Here is a 16,210-nt window from a genome sequence, read left to right as displayed (position 1 = left end):
GACGTGGCGGCGCCCGGTTGGCCGGGGCGACGCCTCAGGTGGCGGCGCAGCCAATGGCTACACGCCAAGTGGCGCCCGCGAGGTGGAGAGCGGCGGTGCAGGCGAGGGGGGGGCGACAAGTGGCGGCGGGGAAGAGGGCCGGCGCGGAATTTGAGGAAGATGCGGCTAGGAGGTAGGGGAAGGGCTAGGAGATGCCCAAAATGGCATGAGGGGGTCTATATATAGGGTAAAAGCTAGGGTTTGGGTTTAGGGGGGTTTTCGAAGCCCTTCGATCGCGATCCGACGGATCCGATCGAGGGGGAGGTTAGACAGGCCTGGGAGAGGTTGGTGGGCTGTGTTTAGATGGGCTAGGCTTGAGGGGAGAGAAGAGAAGTGCAACCCGGCAGCAGTCTCGAAGATCGAAACGTCCGACGAAAGTACCGGCAACGGTACCGCTATACATTTAACGGTTGGGCTATCAAATGGACTCCGAATGCGACGAAACTTGGCAGGCGGCCTGTCTACACTATAATAAGACCGCACGACAAGTTGCAACCCATTCCAAAAACATTTTTATGCCACTTATAAAATAATATTTCGAAGGTGCCGCGGGCGCGTGCGAGTGTGGTCGGGCTCAGAACGGACAACGGAGAGAACTGGTGGAACATGAACGGATGCAAGTTTTGAAAAACATGCGGATGAAATGCAGATGAAGCGCAGATGATGACATGAGACGAGATGCATAACAAGAACAAAATGCAAAACAACAGACAAAAAACCAACCACGGAGGAAATAACATATAGCATCTCCGGAAAAGGCAAGAGTTGGAGTTATGAATATGGAAAGTTGCATCCGGGGCGTTACATACAGCTAGCCCACCACAGCTCGCTCCTCCTCTCCCCTTCTCTATTTTGTGTTCGGTTGTGTCAAACTTGATATTGTAGATACTATTTAGATAATTCTAGATTTATGTGGTAGAAATATGTTCAGAGAAGGTGCACTCAGATAATTGGCTGGATTAACTCTAAATTTAAGTGGTCCTTTTGAGGTTTTTTCAGTTTAATCATGTAACACCCATGTGCTGGTATGTTCCAATCCTTGTGAAATGCATCATTTATGTGTATGAAATGCATTCCCATATTGAATCTTCTAAGATTTCCCAGCTCTGTTGTTCTTGTATTGGAATGGTTAGATATGTGCTGCTGAACATAGAATAATGCTCTTAGGAATGCTTGTCTGGTTTTACTCGGCTTCTCTTTTTAAGCTAATACGAAAAATAGTAGCTGAGTATATGCAAAATTGGTTTGGTGCCACAGTAAAAACACGATTTCAGAATAGTACCACCACATAGTCTAAGTTCATTTTAATAACACTATGAGACATTAAAATACTATCTGCCTATACCACTTTAGTCTTAACCTTTAGGCCGTTATGTGCCCTGCAACCACAACATAACCCTTTCGACTTATTTGCCTCGTGTGTTAATTAGAGATTTCCTAAAATCTCTGGCTACAGAATAATTCCAAGGTGGTATGTGTTAATCATTTATTCGGCACTGCAATAGATGTAATTTTTGTGTTGGATATGCATTGTTCATTTTCCTGGTTCATTGACATGGTTATCTGTTTGTATCTGCAGGATTTCTCAACGCTGATTTTATTAAGACATTAAAAGCCAATAATACTGAAGTATTCCTTGTGTCCGGAGGTTTCCGGCAAATGATCAAGGTATATCTTCACTAAACGGCTGCACGAACGGTACGTTTGGAATCTGGATTATCAGAACATAGTCAAATTTGCATGTCCTTGAAACATCTTCAAATTTTGTGACATACACACACACCAAGATGCTTTTAAGATATCCATAGTTTGAATACAGAAAATGGTTCTAAATTTTCCGTCTGTATTATTTTTTTTTTGAGAGAACGTCGGCCTTTATTAATCATGTAAACACATTACAGAGAGTCTCTCGGATACAAAACGGAGTAGAGTCATAAAAACAAAGATTCACAGAGTTCAAACTAGACCTAGCTAAGACATGAGCTAAGACATTATAGTGCCGACGAACATGCTTGAAAGAAACAGACGACAGAGCACCACAGGCCGTCCTGATGTCAGAAACGATCGAGCCCACCACGGATCGGTCACGGGTCGACGAGAGCAGCCTTTGAATCACCGAGAGGCAGTCAGACTGGAAGATGACATGCATGTAGTTCTGCTGACGAGCCAAAGCTGCAGCACGGCGAAGAGCGAGCGCCTCAGCCAACTCCGGGGACGAGACTCCCGGCAGAGGTTCAGAGGCCGCTGCCACACACCGGCCGGTGTGGTCCTACACCACAACGCCTACAGCCGATGCGTTGTGCTCCAAGCTAACCGCAGCATCAGCAGAAAGGAGCAGCGATCCATGTGGAGGAGGAGACCAGCTGGAGCAAGACGCCGGAGTCACCTGGGAACCAGCAACTGCAGATTTGAAAAGATGCATAAAAATCATATCAATGTAACCACGCACCCTTGCCGCTGTTCGTTTGGGGGAAGGAGCTTCAGGCTCATTCCGGGCAGAGTTTCTGGCTTCCCAAATATGCCACAAAGTGACTGTAATGACGGATAAGTCTCGATCAGAGCCACGCTCCAGCAGGTTGAAGAGCCACTGCTTGGGAGAGGTGAAAGACGAGCGACATAACTTGATCCCGAACGCCACTTTGATCTCATCCCAGATTGCTCGGACATGACTACAGAAGAGAAGCGCGTGTTCGATACCTTCTTGACGACCACAGAAGAAGCAATTTGTCCTCGTGGGGACCTGACGCCGCTGCAATTGCTCGCCGGAAGGAAGGCAGTCATGAGCAAGCCTCCAGAGCACAATTTTCATCTTGTTTGGGGCCTGAACTTTCCACAGCTTCTTCCACAGACGCTCTTCCATAGACCCGTCCGAAGGGAGGCCCCTGCCTCCAGCGCTTCGTTCAGACAAGAAACGAGCCATCCGAGCCATGTTGTAAGCAGACCGGACAGAGTACTCACCAAACCTTGTGAAAGGCCACCGGGCAAAATCCGATCCCCTCTCTAGGTTGATAGGAATTTGAAGTATGTCATTCGCCACTCCATCGGAGAAGAAAGCCCTCACAGATTCCTCATTCCAGCAACCATTATCCTCATCAATCAAACAGTGTACAGTTGCAGAAGCCGGAATCGGATAAAGGGGCTGTAGCAAAGCGGGAGGAGTAGAAGGCATCCAGTGATCTTTGAGGATATGTGTATTTCTCCCATCCCCAATCCCCCATTGCACCCTTCTTGAGCAGATCCCTACCATGCAGGATGGCCCGCCAAGTGGCCGGGGCCGAGCCGGGAGCAGTAGCATTCCAAAAATCAGTAAATGGAAAATATCTCCCCTTTAAGACCTGCGCACAAAGTGATCCAGTGTCAGTCAGAAGGCGCCATCCCTGTTTGCCGAGCATCGCCTGGTTAAAGAGTGCCATATCCCGGAAGCCCATGCCTCCGAGGGATTTCGGTGTAGTCAGCCACTCCCACGAGCACCAATGCATCTTCTTCCTACCATCCTCACGACCCCACCATTGATCAGACACAATCTGCCGGAATCTCTCACAGATAGCAACCGGCAAGCGAAAGCAACTTGAGATGAAGGTGGGAATAGCTTGAGTCTTGGATTTGAGGAGAGTCTCAGTCCCTGCCCTGGACATAGGCCGGCCCGACCATCCATGAATATTCTGCCACGCTCTATTCGGGAGAAAGTTGAAAGTACTTGTGGGAGACCTGCCCACCTCCGTGGGCATACCCAGGTAAGAGCCATGAAACGTCTCATTCAATATTCCCAACTGATTTTTCACACGATGTCACGATCCTTTACCTCCGCCGGACAATGGTTTCCAAAGAACACCGCAGACTTATCTTTATTGATTGCCTGGCCCAAACCCGCATAGTATGAACTAAGAGTTGCCTCCAAAGATGCCACACTCTGAGGATCACTCTTAGCAAAGAAAATGCTATCATCTGCGAATAGGAGGTGTGAGATAGACGGGCCATGACGGCCGTTTCGAATCCCATGTAGCTTGCCACAAGCCTCCTTTTGGAAAAGCAGACCAGATAGACCTTCGGTGCATAAGAAAAAGAGATACGGGCTGATTGGGTCCCCTTGCCGAATACCACGAGATGGAATCACCGGTTGTGTAAGCTCTCCGTTGACTCTGACCGCATACCGAACGTTAGTCACACATCGCATAACAGTATCAATCCAGGAAGGAGCAAAACCTAGCTTGGTCAGGCATTGATGGAGGTAGCTCCACTCCACACGATCATAGGCCTTCATCATGTCAATTTTGAGTGCAAAGAAGGGTTTCTTCACTCGTTGTTTCCTGATAGTGTGTAGGCACTCATACGCAATCAGGGCATTATCCGTAATTAGCCTACCGGGAACAAAAGCACTCTGAGTCTTAGACACCACCACAGGCAGCAAGGACTTCAAACGGTTTGCTAAGACTTTGGATGCAATTTTATAGAGCACATTGCAAAGGCTGATAGGACGGAAATTCTTCAAGTGTTTTGGCATGACCGTCTTCGGTATAAGAACAATGACCGAATCGCAAAAACCCTCTGGAATCGGTCTCCCCAGCAAGAAACCTCGAACAGCCTGACATATGTCCTCCCCCAGGAAGTTCCAATGGTGCTGGTAAAACAGAGCAGGGAAACCGTCAGGACCGGGGGCCTTAGTTGGTCCCATCTGAAACAACGCCGCCTTGATCTCCTCATCCGAATAAGACTTGCAAAGATCGGCATTCATCTCAGCAGTCACCTTGTGAGGAATAGCTTGTAAGACCTCATCAGCAGTCGGGCGAGGTTCCGAAATGAAAAGCTTTTCATAGAATGACTGCACTAAGTCCTTGATCTGCCCTTGAGAATTACAGGTTGAACCATCCTCCCGGAGAACCGAGCGGATTCTGTTAGTTTTCCGTCTAGCCGACGCCCTAGCCTGGAAGAACTCAGTGTTACGGTCTCCTGCTTTTAGCCAGTCCACCCGAGAACGTTGACATTCCATGATTTCCTCACGCTCAAACAACTCACAAAGCTGACTCTCAATATGCTTTTCTTCCGAAAGAGATGCTGGGGAAGCCTGGGAAGCCCTGATAGAGGCCAGACGGCGCTCCATCTTACCAATCTTCTTGCGAATAGAGCCAAAGGCCTCCTTACTCCAGGAACGTAGAGAGCCCGCCACGCCTTTCAAACTTTCCCAAGTCGAACTCAAAGATGACAGGCCCGCTCTACCTGCAGACCATGCTTGTTCGAGGGTCTCCTTATAATCGGATGCTCTCAGCCACATCGCTTCAAATCTAAAACCATGTTGCACCGGGGTAGCGTTGCGCTGTCGGGAACCGCGATCCAGGCAATATGTTTCTTCCCATGATCTAAAAGCAACAATTCCTCTTTTCTTCACTTTGGAACATTTTAAATTTAATTTTGTGGCTGAAGTTTCACATAGGGGTCAACAAAGGTGTATTTAGGCCCAAACTTACAGAGTTGTAACAACAGAGGTGTATTTAACCAAACTAATGTTACCTTATTTAAAAAAATTCTCGAGATTAAACATTCACAGAGACCTAATTAAGATTGATTAAACTATTCTTATATTATATGTTTGTTGGCGAAGTATCAAGTGAAAATGGCCATTCAATGAAAACTGGAAAACTTTCCTCGTATGCCTTTGGATCACGAATGTATGATATAGATCAGAGGTGGGAATCCCACCAGCCACTTAACCACACTTTTCCCGAGAACCCCCTGCACGTACGTGCTAGCTTGGTATGGGTTCAGAAAATAGAACAGATCGTGTTCAATCTGTGCTGCCGTGGAGCCTCATCCCACGCCGATCTCCATGTGCGCTGGCCCTCCGGCGGACGTGTGCCCTTGCTCTCCAACGGCTCCATCCTCGAGCACTCTTCCTCGCCCTCCAATGGTTCCGTCCAGGAGAGCTCCCCCTCCGCCGGCAGTGATCCCCCACCTTTCGCCGGCCCCGACCATGATTCAAATGCTCGAATGTTAATTGACAACCTTTGGAAGAGGAAGAAATTCTACCAAGGGTTCTTCTTGAGTATGTTCTTGGTGATGCAAATCGGCTGACACATGTATTTTACTAGGAGATTATCATTTGCTAGGATTATGATGCAGTCCTGAATGACAACTTAGATGGCCTTGTATCTCTGAATATTTGTACTGAAGCTCATTGGTACTCATGCCGACATTTTGCTGGGGAGATTATTGTTTTATCTCTGAATATTTGTACTGAAGCTCATGTGTTGGAGTTGGCCTTGTATCTCTGAATATTTGTACTGAAGCTCATGTGTTGAATCAATTTTAGATGGCCTTGTATCTCTGAATGTTTGTACTGGAGCTCTTGAAAGCTTGTGTCAATATTTTGCCAGGAGATTATCATTTTATCTCTGGATATTTGTACTGAAGCTCACTTGTTTGATGCATTTTAGATGGCCTTGTAGCTCTTAGTAGGGGTTTTCAGGAAAAGTGTGGTTAAGTGTTCTATCTTTTCAGTGTGTGTGTGTTATGTGTGTTCTGATCCATTTTATGCACCTCCACATACATATCATCATCTGTGTGTGTTGCGGCTTGTGAGGGACAAAAAGGAGGTCGATATGAAATTATGGAAGAGCAAGGGAGGCCGGAAGAATTGTGCACTTCTACCCTTTCTACTAACGCATCATAGCATCTGATCTTTACCCACGCCGTTGGGACCGGCACCCTCGCGTCAAGGCGCGATCACGATGTAGTGGGAGAAGATCTGTGGGCTTTTTGTAATTTACCCGTAGGTTTAGCATTTGCCTTTATTATATCAACACCATCATATGCTTCTTAGTTAAATTTTTTAAATGTTTAAATTCAAATTTATTGAAATTTGTTAGGAGTAACAACATTTTGCATGCATACAAGTAGCCCCAACAAACTATGTTATGCCTAAGACTTTAGTTATCTATTCTGAGTTGCGGATCATCTGCAAGTTATGTGCTGTTGTATATATTTGGTGCTAAACCTATCGTGAAACATGCTTTCTATGTTCATACATTGTTAAGCAGCTTATCGTGTGCATACAAACGTTTTGACCGGCACCCTCGCGCCAAGGCGCGATTCCGATCTAGTATTTGAGAGTTGGGGCGACTGCGGAGTAAACTAATACATTTTTTTTGAATTGGAGTAAACTAATACTACCAATAGAGGAGCGATTAGTGACTAGAACCTGGACCCACAGACCAGTTTCCCTCCGCATCGCCGCATTTTGTTCCCTTTTTCATTTTGAACAGGAGCCCTCATGACTGACGACTGACGACCCAAACAATGCTCAGGAGGCGGTGCTCTGGCGCCCGATAGGTGTTCGGCGAAATGCCGATGGCAAAAAAGCCCGTCCGAGGAGTTCGTAGCCGCGCCTGGGGTGGTACCAGCCGCCGCACCGGAGCACGCCGTAATAACTTCCGTCGTCGCCCTCTCCCGCTGCGAGTGCGCGTGCGCGTGCGCGCGTGCAGGTCTCCTGCTGCGCGCGCCGACGTGCTGCCCACTGAGACGGGCCGTGGACAAGAAGGGGAGACGGCAACTGCAAGGTACGTGGTTTCTGCGCAACAGCGGCGATGCGCTCTGCTCTGCCAGTACTGGTAGCGACAGGCTCCATCTGATCTGAGCACCTAGCGTCGTTTTCTTTCGCCATCCGAGTTGTTCGGCAGAGCACGAGATCTGCCTAGGAAATCAACGGCCAGAGCTCATCCCGGCAGTATAATAACTGTGAAAAATATTCATAACACATCAACTCATCAAATGATGTATTTAATTCTTCTCTGAATATTGTGTCCTTGCGTGCCACTTGTAAGATTAGTTTGGTTCATCTTGTTAGTTTAGCGTACCAGGTCAAATTTGCTGAGCAGGCATGCAGCCGGCCGCCGGCACGGTCAAGTGCGCTAAATTTGCTCAGTTGGAATGTTATTACCTCCACATCATTTGGGGTGGTTCCAAGTTTGACAGCCACTAGTTTAATACATATTCTGAAATTCTTGAGCTTTCAGATTCAGTCACCTTCCTGACTTGTTGTTCTACTCTGAGTTATATAGCAGATAACCGCAGCAATGTTAGGTGAACATGTCTGTTCCCTTGTGTTGTGTTCATGATGATCATGAGAATCAAAACCCTGTGAACAGATAATCAATACAGAATTTTGTAAGGAGTCGTAGTTTTTCTAAGAAAAAACAAAGGATGCATACTGTCAATCACAAAGGCAGGAAGAATGTTATAGCTGTATCCTCCCTATTGGTGGGACATTCTTAAGTATTATGAAGATAACTTATTTTGGTTGGACTATACAATAGCTGACCTAGTACGTTGACTTTCTTGCCCCATAGCTGCACAATAGCACGGTCATAACATGGATGCATGCGCATATTTGGTCTGTGGTTATGCATATAGTCTCCACCTCTTACCTCGTAGGAGGTAGTTTTTCTTACAAGGGTGAGCAGGAAGCATGGATCTATGCGTTGTGATTCTCCTATTCTGCGTCTTCCACTTGATCCATGGCCAGCCTGATGACCTAGGTGCGTTACATTCAATTCTTGCAGCTTGTGTTCAGAAAGCAGTTGCAGTGATAATATCTGTTTACATGATTGTGTAAGAGGCAAATTGATCCACTCCACAGAACCATAGTTGAGCATCAGTGTGTGTGAGAACTCTTTGAGAAAGCGAACAAGTTATTGCCCATTTGATTCTGCAAGGGTTATTTTGACTTGTAATTCATTTTGCAGGTTTCATAAGCATCGATTGTGGCATCCCGGTGAACTCCTCCTACCAAGATCCCAGCTCAAAGATAATATATGTCTCAGACTATGGATACGTCACCTCAGGAGAAAACCGCAACATCTCCTCAGTTTACATCAGGCCTTCACTGGCAAAGCGCAACCTCAATGTCCGGTTCTTTCAGCATGGAGCACGCAATTGCTACGCCCTGAGGTCCTTGGTGGCAGGAAACAAGTACTTCGTCCGTGCGCTTTTTTACTACGGAAACTATGATGGCCTTGACAAACTTCCTGTCTTTGATCTGTACATGGGGGCAAACTACTGGCATGAAGTTAATATCAGTGCTGCAGGAGCAGTCAAATGGATGGACATCATAGTTGTCGCTCCTGCTGACTACCTGCATGTTTGTCTGGTGAACAAAGGGATGGGAACTCCATTTATTTCTGGGCTGGATCTGAGGCCACTGAGGATTACTCTTTACCCAGAGGTAAATGCAAGTCAATCTCTGGTGCTGATTAGCTCCAATCGGTTCAATTTGGGGCCCACAGACAATCGCATAATCAGGTTTGTTTGATCCTTTAGGTCATTGTTATCTGAAACAAGTTCAACAAACCAAATCAATGGTTGTCTACCATTTAGCCTAGGTGACTGTGTATTGTAGATTTAATGTCAATAAACATAAAAGTGAAGAAGAAAACAAATTCTCATGTAAATGAGTGTAGCCGCTAATGGTAGACATTCTTTGCATGGATATGTCTCTGTAAGTTATACTTTGGGACAAAAAGAGGTTGTTTTGACTCCAATTACAGTGAACTACGATACTAGATCATACAAACATATTTCTTTGGTCTGAACAGGTACCCCTTGGATCCCCATGACCGCCTATGGTCGACTTACGACACAATCCCAAACTGGAATGAAATATCTGCAACATCTGTCGTCCAGAATTACGTCACTGATGTGTATGACGTGCCATCAGCTGTTATGCAAAATGCAGCATCTGTCAACGGCTCAAGGATTGATTTCTCATGGGGTCCAGTGGATCCATCGGAGAACATCAGCTCCAGTTACTTCTTTGTTTTCTACTTCTCTGAGCTGCAGAATGTACAGAGCAATGCTGTGCGGCAGTTTGACATCATTGTCAATAACAAGACATGGAACACGCAACCTTATACCCCTCGATTCCTATTTGCCGATTCTTTCTCAGGAATTGTACAAGGGTTGGCGAGTTATAGTGTCTCACTTGTTGCTACAGAAAATGCAACTCTTCCACCTATCCTCAATGCCATGGAGATGTACTTGGTGGAACCGATAACTGAGGTCGCTACTGATAGTGGAGATGGTATGAATTTACCGATACAATATTAGTACAGAGTGTATGTTTCTTACAGTTAAGTACTTAGACCACGTTAAGTCTTCATACAATTTGCAAAAGGGATGTATTAAACTGAATCAGATACACATTATTGATAGCATTTGACCTGCTTGCTTGCCTGTCTGTTCATTTTGTATGGTCATGAACATTTTTGTTGTTTTGGCGAACCAGCTAGAGCCATGATGTCAATCCAGGAGAATTTTGGCGTGGAGAAAAACTGGATGGGTGATCCATGTGCTCCAAAAGCTTTTGCATGGATAGGATTAACCTGCTCCTATCCACCAGCTCATGCCGCTAGAATAACAGCATTGTAAGTTCCATAATCATGTCTGAATGAAATTAAAAATACATGGTTACAGGCTGAAATACTTTGCATATTTCATAGAAACATCAGGACATTTCATCTGGAGAAACCAACTGTTCTGAATTTATCTTTTTGGCAGAAACGTGTCTTCCTTTGGGTTGGCTGGTACCATCTCTACTGATTTTGGAGATCTGAATGCACTTCAGTACCTGTAGGTTCTCAACATCATGTCTCACTGTAGAATTTTAAGGTGCCACAGCCTTTTTCTTTTTATAATACTAGCAAAATTAACCGTGTTGATGTTTATTCCCTCTGCTTCATGTTGTAGTCTTCCTAGGGACTGATTGGCAAAGTTACCTATGAATCTGAATTACTCAACTATATCTGAAACAGTTTACCCAGCAGTACATGACAGACTGTTTTGAACTTCACAGTAGACGGCAGTATATTTCTTTAATTTTTTGTACCTGCTGTCATATATCCATGCAGTCTAAAAGTCTGGATACTTCAAGAGTTTTTTACTTGCTTCTCCCCACAATCCACAAAAAATAGTCCTAGAAAACTCTTTAAATATATATTACATCCGTTCGTAAATACATGAATTCTGAGAAAGCATGCAGTCAAACCTTTTAAACTTTAACTATTAATATATATGAAAATATTTAGATTGGTAAGGTAAAATAGTATCACTAGATTTGTCATCAAAATACTTTAGTACTAGCTTTTATGGACAGAAGGTGACGGTCATAGATATATGTTGGAGACTGTGTCATTTTCTGAAATTTCATCCGTTTACTAATGGAGGTATTTTGGAAGAGAAATATAATTCTCTTCATTTATATGCAATAACTACCTGCATATTTTTCCCTCTTGAATGTAATCAAGAAGTGAAGCTGAAAAAAATCAGTTCTGAAACATCATTATTTTCCCCATTCCTTACTAGTGTTCACCAGAGCTGTTACGTATTTCAGGGATCTGTCAAACAACAACTTGTCTGGCACCATTCCAAATTTTCTTGGGCGGCTTCCGTTTCTAATATTTCTGTAAGTCGTTTTTTCTCCCGTTACATATATGTGCCCCAGTTGTAGGATCTTGCGAGAACACTTTTTAGTTACGTCATTTTTGTTTTCACAGGGATCTGTCCAGCAATGATCTACATGGAACAATCCCTGACAATCTTCTTCAAAAATCCCAAAATGGAACTCTGTCGTTAAGGTAGCGTTCTCTTGAACTAGATTCTAACTTAAAAACAGCAAAAGTTTTGAAAATAATATTGTAAAATGTTTGGCATCTTGTTAGTATCATGCTAGCTGTTTTAAACTTATGCTATTATAGCTTTGTGTTCTTCAATTTCCTTCTGCCTGTCCATTTAATAAGGTATACTACTTTTGGTTAATTAGAAAGATATGATATCCATTATCAGGTTTATTAATTGCAATGACATAAAACTTCAGAAGTAAACACTGTATGGTTTGATTTCTCATCTCTCCACTAAGAGGACATGGGAGAAGCTTGAATCGGCCTACTCTCTACCCATGAGCCTTTAGGGTTACCTCTGTTTTCTCGAGATGGTTACCTATGTCTTCTCGAGATTTTATCATAAAATTACCATTAAAAAATAGTACCAATATTACGTGCCTAGTTAACAATTAAATCTGATTGATACCTGAATATACAGAGATACTGGTTCCTTCAAGCACCATCTCAGTCGAACATATTTCTTTATCTGGAATACCGTGGAAGCACATTACTAACATGAACTTGTGTACACTTTAATATTAGCAGGGTTGGTAATAATGCAAATATATGTGCCAATGGTACTGCCTGTGGATCAAGTCGAAAGAAAATTAATGGGGCACTTCTTGCTGCTATAGTTATTCCGATCGTTGCTGTCATTGCAATATTTGTTGTCTTATTTCTTCTGCTACGCCAAAAGCTCAAGGGAAAAGGTAATGCAGACAGATGACAATAATGGTTTCTGTTTTGTGCATTGAACACTGTTTTATTTTGAATGGAGCATTGCACACTGTTGTAGTATTTATTGCCTTTTTCCAGAAAAACTATTTCTCATCTTTAACTACGTTTTGTGTACGTTTTCAGATAAGAGAAAAACTACTGGTCCTGAAGATGAATCTGCATTACTTGAGAACCGAGAATTTTCCTACAGAGAACTGAAGTATATTACAAGCAACTTTAGCCAAGAGATTGGCAAGGGCGGCTTTGGAGCTGTCTTCCTTGGCTACCTGAAGAACGGAAACTCAGTTGCTGTGGAAGTGCGTTCTGATTCATCTTCACAAGGGGGTAAAGAGTTTCTGGCTGAGGTAAAAAAGGAAATTCAGTTTGTAGTTTTATGTGCCGCAACTCAAATATTTGTGTTTTTTCCTTTCATCCACCTTTTCTCCAAATCCTTGTGTGGCCATCTGTTTCTCGACTTTATGAGTGAGCATTGTCAAATTTTTTTTTATGGTTTTGTAGATGGAACAGCACTTACTTACCATTCTTATTATATGCCCTGCTTAAATTATCTGAACATAAGTTCTGCAAGCTATATTGCAGGCTCAACACTTGACAAGGATTCATCACAAGAACTTGGTTTCCTTGATTGGCTACTGCAAGGACAAAAATCATCTAGCCCTTGTTTACGAGTACATGCCCAAAGGGAACCTGCAGGATCATCTGAGAGGTTGTTCATGTTGGCTTTTTTTTATTTGAACACTTCATCTTGGCTATTCAAATATAGGCTCTTATATCGGCTAATCTAAGTTTTTAGGCGCCCTAGATTAGATCATCAGTGTGCTATATCTTGAAATTCGTATTACAGAAGAATGTTACACTTCTCAATGGAGAACTGCATAGACCCTAAATCAAGTGTGGTTACTAAACGCAATGTTGACGGGTCGTTCGTTCATACCGATGGTGGATTAGCAGGAGCCGGTATGATCTTACGTGATAATGACGGCAACATTATCTTCTCTGCTTGTCGTTCTATCTTGCATTGTTCCGGACCGCTCCAGGCTGAGCTGTTGGCATGTCAGGAGGGATTAAGCCTTGCTCTACAATGGTCTACTCGCCCGATAGACATCGAGATGGACTGCATGGATGCGATCAAGTTGATCAAGTCGCCTACCCTTGACAGATCGCACATAGAATGATAGTTCAGGATATTAAGAGGCTCTTTGGTGAAAGGGATATCTCTATTGCTCATGTAAGTAGGAATCAGAACGTTGTTAGCCACACACTTGCTGTTTTCGGACGATCGGAGGGCCGAACTACAGTTTGGTTGCGCTCTGGACCTGCAGACGTTCCTCTGCTATGTAGGAACGAATATTCCAACAGTTGAGCAATGAAATCCTTTTAACCCCGCAAAAAAAAAGTGTGGTTACTAAACTGAAGCCCATGAATTTCTCTGAAATCTTCTAACTAATTATGTTTTAACTTCTGTTGACGTGCAAAGGTTCTACTAGTAAACCACTCACTTGGGAGCAGCGTCTTCACATCGCCCTTGATGCTGCACAAGGTTAGGATTTTGCCATCTACTACTAGTTCCTTAGATTTCTTCTTGCACGTGTTATTTACTTAAGTTCACAGGTCTGGAGTATCTGCACATCGCGTGTAAACCAGCATTGATCCACAGAGATGTGAAGAGTACCAACATCCTGCTGACCACAGATCTTGGGGCTAAGATTGCTGATTTTGGCCTGACCAAGGCTTTCAGCGACTCGAAAACACATATAACCACTGAACCAGCTGGTACTATGGGCTACTTAGATCCAGAGTACGTCATGCACAACTTCTCTTCTCCTACATGCTTGCTTCATCAGCATTGCCTAAATAGCTGTGTGCATCACAGTGATGCAAAGGCCGAGGGTTATCCTCCTTTTCTAAAAACAGAATCAACATTGCCTACAGTGGCATTACTTTGTCATAACAAGGGACCCCTGTGTCTACCAATTGTTCAGGTACTTCCGCAGTTATCACATCAGCGAGAAGAGCGACGTGTACAGCTTTGGCGTCGTACTCCTAGAGCTCATCACAGGCCGTCCTCCTGTCATCCCGGTCAGCGACAGCGTGAATGTCCACGTCGGCGAGTGGGTGCAGCAGAGCCTCGACCACGGCACCATGGAGAGCATTGTGGATGCAAGAATGGTAGGGGACTATGACATCAACTCTGTCTGGAAAGCTGCTGACCTTGCGCTGCATTGCAAGCGAGAGGTCTCAAGGGAGCGTCCGACGATGGCGGAGGTGGTGGCGCAGCTTAAGGAGTGCTTGGAGCTCGAGAACCGTCTCGACGGGAGGCAAAGAAGCTTGGGTTCAAACTTTCCTAGGGAGAGAGGTGCACTTGAGGCAGAAGAAGAAGAACAAGGTGAGGACATACAAGCTGTTGCTGCTGGTCCTGCAATGAGATAGTTTTGGTCTTACCTTAGTGCTGCAGGTTAAGAGCCCTCTTCTCTTATCTTTTCTGATAAAACCTTCGTCTGTCTCTGTTAATTTCTCGAGTTCATTGCAACACTTAGATGAAGGGGAAAGTATCTGATGCACCCAGATTCAGTTTATACTTTAAAATGCTTCAAACAAATCTGAGAAAATGTTAGCACATAGGGACAACATGAATTTATGATGTCGCAAAAAAATTCTAGTATAAATGTCAAACATAACTCGAAAAACAGAATGGACAAATTTGTCATCAATATCTGTAATGGGCCAAATTTAAAGCCCAACTTATGTAGGCACCGTTCAGTAGTCAATTCTGTCTACCCAACCTGTGTTATGAATTTTGAAATCCCGTGACATGTTGGATACCAGTATTATCCATGTTTTTCTTTTTGAATTTTCCAAAACATTTTGAGATGTCAACTGGGACAGGGTGCAACAGAAATTCTCCCGAGCCTGGCTACTCTGCGATCAAATATATGGTGATTAATGGAATCGAATCTAATGGCGCTGATTCGAAGCTAACACTTCTTTCTGGCATTATTCTTTTAACCACAGACGTCTACTTGATTTGATTGTGGACGATGTAACAGGAGCATTCAGAATTCTGAAAATGCTGATGCAATCATCTTATCATAGGTGGTTCTTGTGTGTAATTTGCTTCGTTGCAGTACAGAATCAAATTTTGAGTAAACTGCTAAACCATACCTTGCACGTAACTCCAAACATTTCCCGTATGCAATATACTCGCCGTTTTCGACGTCGCCGTCGTAATTCTCCGTATACTTGTCGTACTACTCCATGGTGTCAGAAAACGTCATTTTGAGACAAAGGAAGTACATATTTAAGCACTGCCTTTTCTACCGACAGTTAGTAAAAGATCACAGCATAGAATAGCTGGACAGTAACGGCATGTGCAAGCAAGGAGTAAATAGCATAAAACTACTACTTTACAAGCTAGAGTTCTAAAAAACTACCGAATTTTATTTTTTCTCAGATAACTACCAAATGGGCGGTCTGCTGTTTCAAAAAATCCAAATCGTCGAGTCTTTATCAGTTGATCACGATTATGACAGGTTGGGACCACATGTAAGATAACCGTTAGTTTGACCGTTTACTTTGACCGCTAACTTACGTGTGGGGCCCACATGTAAGTTTCTTCTTCCTCTTCTCTTTCTTCTTTCTCTCTTTATCTCTTCTCTTCCTCCTCTGTGCCCCCATTCCCTTCTCCCGTGCGACCCCCTTCCCCTCTCCCGAGCCGGCCGACCCCCTTCCCCTCCCGAGCCGGCGACCCCCTTCCCCTCCCAAGCCGGCGAAGCCGGAGCTCCTGGTGG

The 16,210-nt window shown here is 44.2% G+C and overlaps 2 protein-coding genes across 3 annotated transcripts in view; both read left to right on the top strand.

Annotated features, from left to right (window-relative positions):
* LOC119323136 overlaps nucleotides 1-6,366 on the top strand; it is a 19,759-nt gene extending 13,393 nt beyond the window's left edge. Inside the window, exon 5 of the mRNA XM_037596715.1 lies at nucleotides 1,619-6,366. Within this exon, the coding sequence (XP_037452612.1) occupies nucleotides 1,619-1,634 (16 nt within the window). The 3' untranslated portion in view covers nucleotides 1,635-6,366. The remainder of the gene's footprint in view (nucleotides 1-1,618) is intronic.
* A 1,110-nt stretch (nucleotides 6,367-7,476) lies between these two features.
* Nucleotides 7,477-15,004, top strand: LOC119323135 (probable LRR receptor-like serine/threonine-protein kinase At4g20450). Of its 2 annotated transcripts, XM_037596711.1 has the most exons (13): nucleotides 7,477-8,567; nucleotides 8,775-9,330; nucleotides 9,624-10,108; nucleotides 10,313-10,451; nucleotides 10,585-10,656; nucleotides 11,417-11,488; nucleotides 11,580-11,660; nucleotides 12,231-12,394; nucleotides 12,546-12,766; nucleotides 13,002-13,128; nucleotides 13,900-13,962; nucleotides 14,034-14,220; nucleotides 14,405-15,004. In XM_037596711.1, exons 1-13 carry the CDS (start codon nucleotides 8,498-8,500, stop codon nucleotides 14,850-14,852), a joined length of 2,685 nt encoding a protein of 894 aa, XP_037452608.1. In that variant the 5' UTR covers nucleotides 7,477-8,497; the 3' UTR covers nucleotides 14,853-15,004. The 2 variants fall into 2 exon arrangements, with proteins under 2 accessions (XP_037452608.1, XP_037452611.1); XM_037596714.1 differs by lacking the exon at nucleotides 7,477-8,567 and having other exon boundaries at nucleotides 9,132-9,253.
* The last annotated feature ends 1,206 nt before the right edge of the window (nucleotides 15,005-16,210 follow it).

Source organism: Triticum dicoccoides, chromosome 6B (assembly GCF_002162155.2).
Source record: "Triticum dicoccoides isolate Atlit2015 ecotype Zavitan chromosome 6B, WEW_v2.0, whole genome shotgun sequence".
Taxonomy (NCBI): domain Eukaryota; kingdom Viridiplantae; phylum Streptophyta; class Magnoliopsida; order Poales; family Poaceae; genus Triticum; species Triticum dicoccoides.
The sequence above is the reverse complement of the archived record's forward strand: the minus strand, read 5'-3'. Positions and strand labels throughout refer to the sequence as shown.

Excerpts from the sequence above, each read along its gene's own strand:
- LOC119323135 (XM_037596711.1), top strand. The coding sequence starts at position 8,498 with ATGGATCTATGCGTTGTGATTCTCCTATTCTGCGTCTTCCACTTGATC. Across the intron at positions 10,657-11,416 it reads CTGAATGCACTTCAGTACCT|GGATCTGTCAAACAACAACT; the intron begins GTAGGTTCTCAA and ends TACGTATTTCAG. Across the intron at positions 13,129-13,899 it reads CCTGCAGGATCATCTGAGAG|GTTCTACTAGTAAACCACTC; the intron begins GTTGTTCATGTT and ends TGACGTGCAAAG.